At 65.0% G+C, this 10,180-nt stretch overlaps 1 protein-coding gene across 2 annotated transcripts; it reads left to right on the top strand.

The window, feature by feature from the left end:
• Positions 1-184: 184 nt before the first annotated feature.
• On the top strand, positions 185-8,931 carry TIMM50 (translocase of inner mitochondrial membrane 50). 2 transcript variants are annotated; one of them, XM_085564810.1, is made up of 12 exons: positions 185-249; positions 349-409; positions 834-981; positions 1,748-1,779; positions 2,086-2,107; positions 2,705-2,763; positions 3,150-3,269; positions 3,652-3,756; positions 4,380-4,478; positions 4,565-4,721; positions 7,024-7,130; positions 8,636-8,931. In XM_085564810.1, exons 1-12 carry the CDS (start codon positions 212-214, stop codon positions 8,738-8,740), a joined length of 1,053 nt encoding a protein of 350 aa, XP_085420936.1. In that variant the 5' UTR covers positions 185-211; the 3' UTR covers positions 8,741-8,931. The 2 variants fall into 2 exon arrangements, with proteins under 2 accessions (XP_085420936.1, XP_085420935.1); XM_085564809.1 differs by having other exon boundaries at positions 197-409.
• The last annotated feature ends 1,249 nt before the right edge of the window (positions 8,932-10,180 follow it).

Here is a 10,180-nt window from a genome sequence, read left to right as displayed (position 1 = left end):
CCTTCCGCCAGCGCTTGCTCTGATTGGCTGCCGCGCCGCTAGCCCCGCCTCCCCCTCGCTACCATTGGCCGCCCGCCTCGCCGCCATTGGCTAAGCAGCGCTCCGTCCCGCCCTCCTCCCGCAAGCTTCACCTCTGATTGGCTCTCCCCTCCCCTCCCGCGCGGATCCCATTGGCTGCCGTTCCCGCGCCGGCGCTTTGCCGTACAGCAACATGGCGGCGTCCGCGGCGGGGCGAGCGGCGGCCTGGGGGCTCCGCGGGGCGCTGGCGGCGCGGCGGGGCCGGGCCGCGACCCCCGGGACCCCCGGGCCGCCCCCCGGGGCCGCCGCCGGGCCCCGCCGCGCCGCCAGCGGCCCCGCCGCGGGCTCCGACACGGCCGCGGTGCTGCGGGAGCAGCTGCGGCAGCGCCAGGTGGGGGCACGGCCATGGCGGCGGGGGCGGGGGGCGGGCCCGGGGGGTCCCCCTCGGCCCCGCGGCTGCCGCCGAGAGTTCCGCGGGTGTGCGCGGGCGTCCCCAGGTGTCTCCAGGTGTCCCACACCGTCCCCGGGTGTCCCCAGGTGTCTCCAGGTGTCCCACACCGTCCCCGGGTGTCCCCCGAGTGTCCCCAGGCCTCACCTGTCCGCAGGTGACTGGGGACACCCCGCAGGTGTCGCCGCTCGGATGAGTCCCCCCGGTGTCCCCTCGGTGTCCCCCTGTCCCTGACGTGTCCCCCTCTTGTCCCTGCTGTCCCGAACTTGTCCCCCCGTGCCCCTCACCTGTCCCTGTCCCGCAGGTGCCCGGTGGCACGGGTGGCACCGCTGTCCCCCCGTGCCCCTCACCTGTCCCTGTCCCGCAGGTGCCCGGTGACACGGGTGACACGGGTGACGCGGGTGACGCCGGTGCCAGCCCCGGCCCCCGGTCCCGGGGGTCTCTGCGGGCGCTGGCGCTGCGCCTGGGGGGGGTCCTGGCGGCCACCGGCGGCGCCGCCGTGCTCTACGTGTTCGGTGGGTGTCCCCGGGTGCCACCGGGTGTCCCCAAATGTCCCTGGGTGTCACAGGGTGTATCTGGGTGTCCCCAAATGTCCCTGGGTGTCACAGGGTGTCTCTGGGTGTCCCTGAGTGTCCCCTGGGTGTCCCCGGGTGCCACCGGGTGTCCCCAAATGTCCCTGGGTGTCACCGGGTGTCCCCAAATGTCCCTGGGTGTCACAGGGTGTCCCTGGGTGCCACCGGGTGTCCCCTGGGTGTCCCCGGGTGCCACCGGGTGTCCCCAAATGTCCCTGGGTGTCACCGGGTGTCCCCAAATGTCCCTGGGTGTCACAGGGTGTCACAGGGTGTCCCTGAGTGTCGCCTGGGTGTCCCCGGGTGCCACCGGGTGTCCCCAAATGTCCCTGGGTGTCACAGGGGTGTCCCCGGGTGTCACTGGGTGTCCCCAAATGTCCCCGAGTGTCCCTGACTGTCCCCGAGTGTCCCCCGGGTGTCACCGAGTTTCCCTGGGTGTTCCTGGGTGTCCCCAAATGTCCCTGGGTGTCACAGGGTGTCACAGGGGTGTCCCTGAGTGTCCCCCGGGTGTCCCCGGGTGTCACCGAGTTTCCCTGGGTGTTCCTGGGTGTCCCCAAATGTCCCTGAGTGTCCCCCAGATGTCCCTGGGTGTCCCCAAATGTCCCCAGGCCTGTCCCCAGGTGTCCCAGTCTGCCCCCGGGACACTGGGGGGACATTTGGGGACACTGGGGGACACTAGGGGACACTGACGATGTCCCCAATGTCCCCCCAGGCAGCAACGCCGTGGACGAGCACGGGGACAAGGTGAGGGGACGGGGGGGGTGGCTGTCCCCAAACTGTCCCCAGAGCGTGTGGCACAGCGGGGCAGGGGCGGTCCCGGGGGGCGTCCGGTCCCTCGGTCCCTCCCCCACCCCTGGTGTCACTTTTGTCACCAAAGCCCTTCCTGCCACCGCGGGGACATCCGGGGGACATCAAAGGGGTGACAACGGCCCGCGGGGGGGACAGGACGTGAGGGCCGAGTGTCACCCAGGTGTGAAATGGCCTCGGTGTCCCCTCGGGTCCCTTTGGTCCCCTCAATGTCCCCTCCCTGTCCCCTCTCTGTCCCCACAGATCCCCGATGAGTTTGACAGCGGTGAGTGACCCCGGGGCAGGTGACAGGGGAGGGGACAGTGCCACCCCCCCCCCCCCAACCCAGTGCCACCCCCCCCAATGCCACCACCCCCCCCCAGTGCCATTTGTCACCTCGGTGTCACCCCCGGCCCCTTTCATGCCCTGGTGTCACCCAAAAGGGGTGGGGGTCCCTTTTGTGGGGGGTGGGACAGGGAGGGGGAGACACTGTCCCCTTCTGGGGGGTCCCTACCCCATTTGGGGGGTCCCTGTCCCCTTCTGGGGGGTCCCTGCCCCATTTGGGGGGATCCCTGCCCCATTTGGGGGGTCCCTGTCCCCTTCTGGGGGGTCCCTACCCCATTTGGGGGGTCCCTGTCCCCTCTGTGGAGTCCCTTTCCCCTTTTGGATGGTCCTTGTCCCTTTTGGGGGATCCCTGCCCCATTTGGGGGGTCCCTATCCCCATCTGGGGGGATCCCTGCCCCATTTGGGGGGTCCCTGTCCCCGTCTGGGGGGGTCCCTGTCCCCATTTGGGGGGTCCCTGTCCCTGTCTGGGGGGGTCCCTGCCCCATTTGGGGGGTCCCTGCCCCCCCCGGGACCCGGGGGTCTCATGGGGGTCCCGCAGACCCCGTGGGGATCCGGCACCTGCGGAGAACCTTCAAATACTTCAAGGATTACAGACAGGTGAGGCCGGGGGGGAGTTTGGGGAGGTTTTGGGGGGTCCCAGGGGGGTTTGGGGGGAGTTTGGGGAGGTTTTGGGGGGTCCCAGGGGGGTTTGGGGGGAGTTTGGGGAGGTTTTGGGGGCTCCCAGGGGGGTCTGGGGGGAGGTTTTGGGGGGGTCCCAGGGGGGTTTGGGGGGTCCCAGAGGGGTCTGGGGGTCCCAGGGGTGTCCCCCAGGGATTTGTCACCTTGGGGTGGCCCAGGCCTGGGAAAGGGGATGAGCGTGGGGGGGTCCTGGGGGAATTTTGGGGGGAGGGATCTCGAGTTTGGGGTCCCTGTCCCCATTTTGGGGTCACTATCCCCATTTTGGGGGTCCCCGTCCCCATTTTGGGGTCCCTTGTGCCCCCCAGATGATCATCGAGCCCACGAGCGCGCGGCTGCTGCCGGACCCGCTGCGGGAGCCGTACTACCAACCGCCCTACACGCTGGTGCTGGAGCTGACGGGGGTGCTGCTGCACCCCGAGTGGTCGGTGAGACCCAAAATCCCCCAAAATCCCCCCAAAATCCCCCCAAAATCCCCCCAAAATCCCCGAGCTCAGGGGTGCTGCTGCACCCCGAGTGGTCGGTGAGACCCAAAACCCCAAAATCCCCCAAAATCCCCCCAAAATCCCCGAGCTCAGGGGGTGCTAGGTGCTAGGTTTTGGGCCATTTTTGGGGTGGGTTTTGGCATTTTTGGGGGTGCTTTTTGGGGTGATCCTTGGGGCTTTTGGGCACTTTCAACCTCTCAGAACCCCGCAAGGTTTCCTCCATTCCCCCGCCCCGAGAAGCCTGACCCCCCCCCAGAAGAGCCCCCAGCCCCAATTCCAGCACTCCCAAAGCCCCAAAAGCGCCGGGATTTGCCCCAAAACGCAGCTGGTGACGGGCTGGAGGTTCAAGAAGCGCCCGGGCATCGAGCACCTCCTGCAGCAGCTGGCGCCGCTCTACGAGATCGTCATCTTCACCTCCGAGACCGGCATGGTGCGCGCGGGATTTTGGGAATTCGGGGAAATTCAGGGGTTCCGGGGGGTTCCTGGGGGTTTTTTTGGGGGATTCAAGGAGATTTAAGGGGTTTTTTTGGGGAGCTCGACGGTTCGGGGATGCCCCAAAAGGTCTCTGAAAAGCCACCCCTGAAAAAGAACGGCCCCCAAACAGCCCAAAATTCCCCAAAATTGCTCCCCGAAACCGGAGCAGGAGCGGGGAGAATCATCCCCAGGCTCGGAGGGGATTTGGGGGTTGATTTTGGGGTGCTGGGAGGGATTTTGGGGGAGTTGGGAGTAATTTTGGGTGGTTGGGAGGGGTTTTGGGGGGATTGGATGGGATTTTGGGGTGTTGGGAGAGGTTTGGGGGTGTTGGGGGAGATTTTGGGGGGTTGGGAATAATTCTGGGGGGATTGGGAGTAATTTTGGGCGGTTGGGAGGGATTTGGGTGTTTTTATGGGGGTCTTGAAGAAGGACAAACCCTCCCTGGCCCCACCCGGCTGCGTTTTGGGGACAATTCGTGGCTTTTTGGGAGGGGGTCTCCCACCAGGCTGCCGGGAGGGGGCTGGGGGTGCTCTCGGGGCGCCCCAAAACCCTCTGAATTGCCCCCAAACCCCCGGGCAGACGGCGTTCCCGCTGATCGACAGCATCGACCCACACGGCTTCGTGTCCTACCGGCTGTTCCGCGACGCCACGCGCTACATGGACGGCCACCACGTCAAGGTGGGGCTCGGCCTCCCCCAGCCAGTTTTGGGGCGCGGTTCCCGGTTTTGGGGCGCGGTTCCCAGATTTGGGGCATCCCCCCCCAGGACATCTCGTGCCTGAACCGGGACCCGGCGCGGGTGGTGGTGGTGGATTGGCGGCGCGAGGCGTTCCGGCTGCAGCCGTACAACGGGCTGGCGCTGCCGCGCTGGGACGGCGGCTCCGAGGACAGGGCGCTCTACGACCTGGCTGCCTTCCTTAAGAGTGGGTGAAAAACCCCAAACCCACCCGAAATCCATCCTAACCCACCCAAAATCCACCCAGAAATCACCCAAATCCATCCAAACCCACCCAGAATTCACCCAGGGCGCTCTACGACCTGGCTGCCTTCCTTAAGAGTGGGTGAAAAACCCCAAACCCACCCGAAATCCATCCTAACCCACCCAAAATCCACCCAGAAATCACCCAAATCCATCCAAACCCACCCAGAATTCACCCAGGGCGCTCTACGACCTGGCTGCCTTCCTCAAGAGTGGGTGAAAAACCCCAAACCCACCCGAAATCCATCCTAACCCACCCAAAATCCACCCAGAAATCACCCAAATCCATCCAAACCCACCCAGAATTCACCCAGGGCGCTCTACGACCTGGCTGCCTTCCTCAAGAGTGGGTGAAAAACCCCAAACCCACCCGAAATCCATCCTAACCCACCCAAAATCCACCCAGAAATCACCCAAATCCATCCAAACCCACCCAGAATTCACCCAGGGCGCTCTACGACCTGGCTGCCTTCCTCAAGAGTGGGTGAAAAACCCCAAACCCACCCGAAATCCATCCTAACCCACCCAAAATCCACCCAGAAATCACCCAAATCCATCCAAACCCACCCAGAATTCACCCAGGGCGCTCTACGACCTGGCTGCCTTCCTCAAGAGTGGGTGAAAAACCCCAAACCCACCCGAAATCCATCCTAACCCACCCAAAATCCATCCAGAAATCACCCAAATCCATCCAAACCCACCCAGAATTCACCCAGGGCGCTCTACGACCTGGCTGCCTTCCTTAAGAGTGGGTGAAAAACCCCAAACCCACCCGAAATCCATCCTAACCCACCCAAAATCCACCCAGAAATCACCCAAATCCATCCAAACCCACCCAGAATTCACCCAGGGCGCTCTACGACCTGGCTGCCTTCCTCAAGAGTGGGTGAAAAACCCCAAACCCACCCGAAATCCATCCTAACCCACCCAAAATCCACCCAGAAATCACCCAAATCCATCCAAACCCACCCAGAATTCACCCAGGGCGCTCTACGACCTGGCTGCCTTCCTTAAGAGTGGGTGAAAAACCCCAAACCCACCCGAAATCCATCCTAACCCACCCAAAATCCACCCAGAAATCACCCAAATCCATCCAAACCCACCCAGAATTCACCCAGGGCGCTCTACGACCTGGCTGCCTTCCTCAAGAGTGGGTGAAAAACCCCAAACCCACCCGAAATCCATCCTAACCCACCCAAAATCCACCCAGAAATCACCCAAATCCATCCAAACCCACCCAGAATTCACCCAGGGCGCTCTACGACCTGGCTGCCTTCCTCAAGAGTGGGTGAAAAACCCCAAACCCACCCGAAATCCATCCTAACCCACCCAAAATCCACCCAGAAATCACCCAAATCCATCCAAACCCACCCAGAATTCACCCAGGGCGCTCTACGACCTGGCTGCCTTCCTCAAGAGTGGTGAAAAACCCCAAACCCACCCGAAATCCATCCTAACCCACCCAAAATCCACCCAGAAATCACCCAAATCCATCCAAACCCACCCAGAATTCACCCAGGGCGCTCTACGACCTGGCTGCCTTCCTCAAGAGTGGGTGAAGAGCCCCTGAACCCACCCAGAATCCATCCAAACCCACCCCAAATCCATCCAAACCCACCCAAATCCACCCTAACCCACCCAAAATCCACCCAAACCCACCCAGAATTCACCCAAATCTGCCTGACCCTGATCCCCCCATCAGCTGTCGCCCCCAGAACCCAAACCCTGACCCCAAATCCCGGTTTTTCACCCCGAAACGCCCACAGCCATCACCCCCAAATCCCAGATCCCAAACCCTTTCAAACCCCAGACCCCAAATCTCCGTTTTTCACCCCAAAACGCCCGCAGCCATCGCCCCCAAACCCCAAATCCCAGATCCCAAACCCTTTCAAACCCCAGACCCCAAATCTCCATTTTTCACCCCAAAACGCCCGCAGCCATCGTCCCCAGACCCCACACCCCAAACCCCAAATCCCAAACCCTTTCAAAACCCCAAACCCCGGACCCCAAATCTCCGTTTTTCACCCCAAAACGCCCGCAGCCATCGTCCCCAGACCCCAAACCCCGACCCCAACCCCCAAATCCCAAACCCTTTCAAAACCCCAAACCCCGGACCCCAAATCTCCGTTTTTCACCCCAAAACGCCCGCAGCCATCGTCCCCAGACCCCACACCCCAACCCCAGATCCCAAACCCTTTCAAAACCCAGACCCCAAATCTCCGTTTTTCACCCCAAAACGCCCGCAGCCATCGCGCTCAGCGGCGTGGAGGACGTGCGCGCCGTGCTCCAGAACTATTCCCTGGAGGACGATCCCCTGGCGGCCTTCCAGCGGCGCCGGACGCGCCTCGAGGAGGTGCGGGCACACCTGGGGCACCTGGGCACGCCCCTGGGCACACCTGGGCACAGCTGGGGCACCTGGGCACACCTGAGCACACCTGGGGGGAACTGGGGGGAAACTGGGGGACACCTGGGCTCCCCTGGGCACAGCTGGGGGTACCTGGGGGACACCTGGGCACCCCTGGGCACACACCTGGGCACCCCTGGGCACACCTGGGGGGAACTGGGGGACACCTGGGCTCCCCTGGGCACACACCTGGGCACACCCCTGGGCGGCCCCTGGGCACACCTGGGCACAGCTGGGGGGAACTGGGGGACACCTGGGCACCCCTGGGCACACCTGGGGGAAACTGGGGGACACCTGGGCACCCCTGGGCACACACCTGGGCACACCTGGGCACACCTGAGCACACCTGGGGGGAACTGGGGGGAAACTGGGGGACACCTGGGCACCCCTGGGCACACACCTGGGCACACCCGGGCACCCCTGGGCACACCTGAGCACACCTGGGGGGAAACTGGGGGACACCTGGGCACCCCTGGGCACACCTGGGGGAAACTGGGGGACACCTGGGCTCCCCTGGGCACACCTGAGCACACCTGGGGCACACACCTGGGGACACCCGGGCACATGTGGGGGGCACACCCCTGGGCACACCTGGGTGGGGCCGGGCACACACCCGGACACACCTGGGCACACCCCTGGGCACACCCAGGGTCACCTGGGAGGGCACCTGGGGCACACCCCTGGGCACACCCAGGGTCACCTGGGAGGGCACCTGGGCACACCCCTGGGCACACCCAGGGTCACCTGGGAGGGCGCCTGGGGCACACACCTGGGCACTCACCCGAGTACCCCCGGGCTCCCCTGGGCTCACCTGGGCGCACACCCAGGCTCACCTGGGCACCCCTGGGCTCACCTGGGCACACCTGGGGCACACCTGGGGGTACCTGGGGCACACCTGGGGGTACCTGGGGCACACCTGGGCACACCTGGGGGTACCTGGGGCACACACCTGGGCACTCACCCGGGCACCCCCGGGCTCCCCTGGGCTCATCTGGGCGCACACCCAGGCTCACCTGGGCACCCCTGGGCTCACCTGGGCACACCTGGGGCACACCTGGGGCACCCCTGGGCTCACCTGGGCACACCTGGGGCACACCTGGGGGTACCTGGGGCACACCTGGGGGTACCTGGGGCACACCTGGGCACACCTGGGGGTACCTGGGGCACACGCCTGGGCACTCACCCGGGCACCCCCGGGCTCCCCTGGGCTCACCTGGGCGCACACCCAGGCTCACCTGAGCACCCCTGGGCTCACCTGGGCACACCTGGGGCACACCCAGGCTCACCTGAGCACCCCTGGGCTCACCTGGGCACACCTGGGGCACACCTGGGGGCACCTGGGGCACACCTGGGGCACACCTGGGCACACCTGGGGGTACCTGGGGCACACCTGGGGGTACCTGGGGCACACACCTGGGCACTCACCCGGGCACCCCCGGGCGCTGTGCCCCCAGGAGCAGCAGCAGCGCCAGGCCGAGCTGGCGCAGGGGCGGCCGCCGGCCGGGGCCTTCCTGGGACACCTCACCGGGCGCCTCTGGGCGCGCTCCAAGCAGCAGTGACGTCACCGTGACGTCACCGTGACGTCATCCCCGCCCCGCGGGGCGCCAGCGGGGGAGGGCACCCCCGAACCCCCTCCCCCCGCCCCCGAATGCCCCCCGAATTCCTGGGAATGCCGGGGGAGGGGGAGGGGGGTTCAGGGGGGGTTTTGGGGGTCCGGCCCCGTTTTGGGGCGAATAAAGGCGGAAACGGAGCTCGGGGACGGCTCTGGTTTGTGGGGGGCGCTGGCGCGGGGTTTTGGGGGGGAATCTGGGGATTTTGGGGTTTTGGGGAGGAATCTGCAGGTTTTGGGGATGAATTTGGGGCTTTTGGGGGGGAATCTGCGGGTTTTGGGGAGGAATTTGCAGGTTTCAATGATTTTGGGGAGGAATCCTCGTTTTTGGGGCCAAATCCTCGCATTTGGGGCCGAATCCTCACGTTTGAGGAGGTTTTGGGTCCGAATCACCCTTTTTGGAGTCCGAGCCCCTTTTATGGGGGGCGGGATTGGGGCGGGGCCGGGGGCGGGGCTGGGCGCCTTTAAATGGGTCTGGGGGCGGCGCGGGGCTCAGAGCCCGGCAAGTCCCGGGACCCGGCGCGACCCCCGGGACCTGGAGCGATCCCCGGGACCCCGAGCGACCCCCGGGACCCGGAGCGACCCCCGGGACCCGGAGCGACCCCCGGGACCCGGCCCGGCCATGCCGCGCCCCCCGCCCTTCCTCCTCCTCCTCCTCCTCCTCCTCCTGCTGCTCCTCGGCCCCGCCCCGGTGAGGGGCCGGGAATTTGGGGAGGGGTCCTGGGGGGTCTGGGGGGGCCGGGGGGCAATTTGGGGGGTCCTGGGGGGGGAATTTGGGGTTATTGGAGGGGGGTTTTTGGGGGGTGTTTTCGGGGGTCCCAGGGGTGATTTTGGGGGGTGTTTTCGGGGGTCCCTGGGTGATTTTGGGGGGTGTTTTCGGGGGTCCCAGGGGTAATTTGGGGGTTTTTTGGGGAGAGATTTTTTGGGGGTGTTTTCGGGGGTCCCTGGGTGATTTTGGGGGGTGTTTTCGGGGGTCCCTGGGGTAATTTGGGGGTTTTTTGGGGGGGGATTTTTTCAGGGTGTTTTCGGGGGTCCCTGGGTGATTTTGGCGGGTGTTTTCGGGACTCCCTGGGTGATTTTGGGGGGTGTTTTCGGGGGTCCCAGGGGTAATTTGGGGGTTTTTTGGGGGGGGATTTTTTGGGGGTGATTTTGGGGGGTGTTTTCGGGGGTCCCAGGGGTAATTTGGGGGTTTTTTGGGGGGGGATTTTTTGGGGGTGTTTTCGGGGGTCCCTGGGTGATTTTGGGGGGTGTTTTCGGGGGTCCCAGGGGTAATTTGGGGGTTTTTTGGGGGGGGATTTTTTGGGGGTGTTTTCGGGGGTCCCTGGGTGATTTTGGGGGGTGTTTTCGGGGGTCCCAGGGGTAATTTGGGGGTTTTTTGGGGGGGGATTTT

Source organism: Lonchura striata, chromosome 34, assembly GCF_050655825.1.
Source record: "Lonchura striata isolate lonStrDom1 chromosome 34, ASM5065582v1, whole genome shotgun sequence".
Lineage (NCBI taxonomy): Eukaryota > Metazoa > Chordata > Aves > Passeriformes > Estrildidae > Lonchura > Lonchura striata.
Note: the sequence above shows the minus strand (reverse complement) of the source record. Positions and strands in the feature narration are given on the sequence as shown.

Excerpts from the sequence above, each read along its gene's own strand:
- TIMM50 (XM_085564809.1), top strand. The coding sequence starts at position 212 with ATGGCGGCGTCCGCGGCGGGGCGAGCGGCGGCCTGGGGGCTCCGCGGG. Across the intron at positions 4,479-4,564 it reads TGGACGGCCACCACGTCAAG|GACATCTCGTGCCTGAACCG; the intron begins GTGGGGCTCGGC and ends ATCCCCCCCCAG. Across the intron at positions 7,131-8,635 it reads GCCGGACGCGCCTCGAGGAG|GAGCAGCAGCAGCGCCAGGC; the intron begins GTGCGGGCACAC and ends CTGTGCCCCCAG.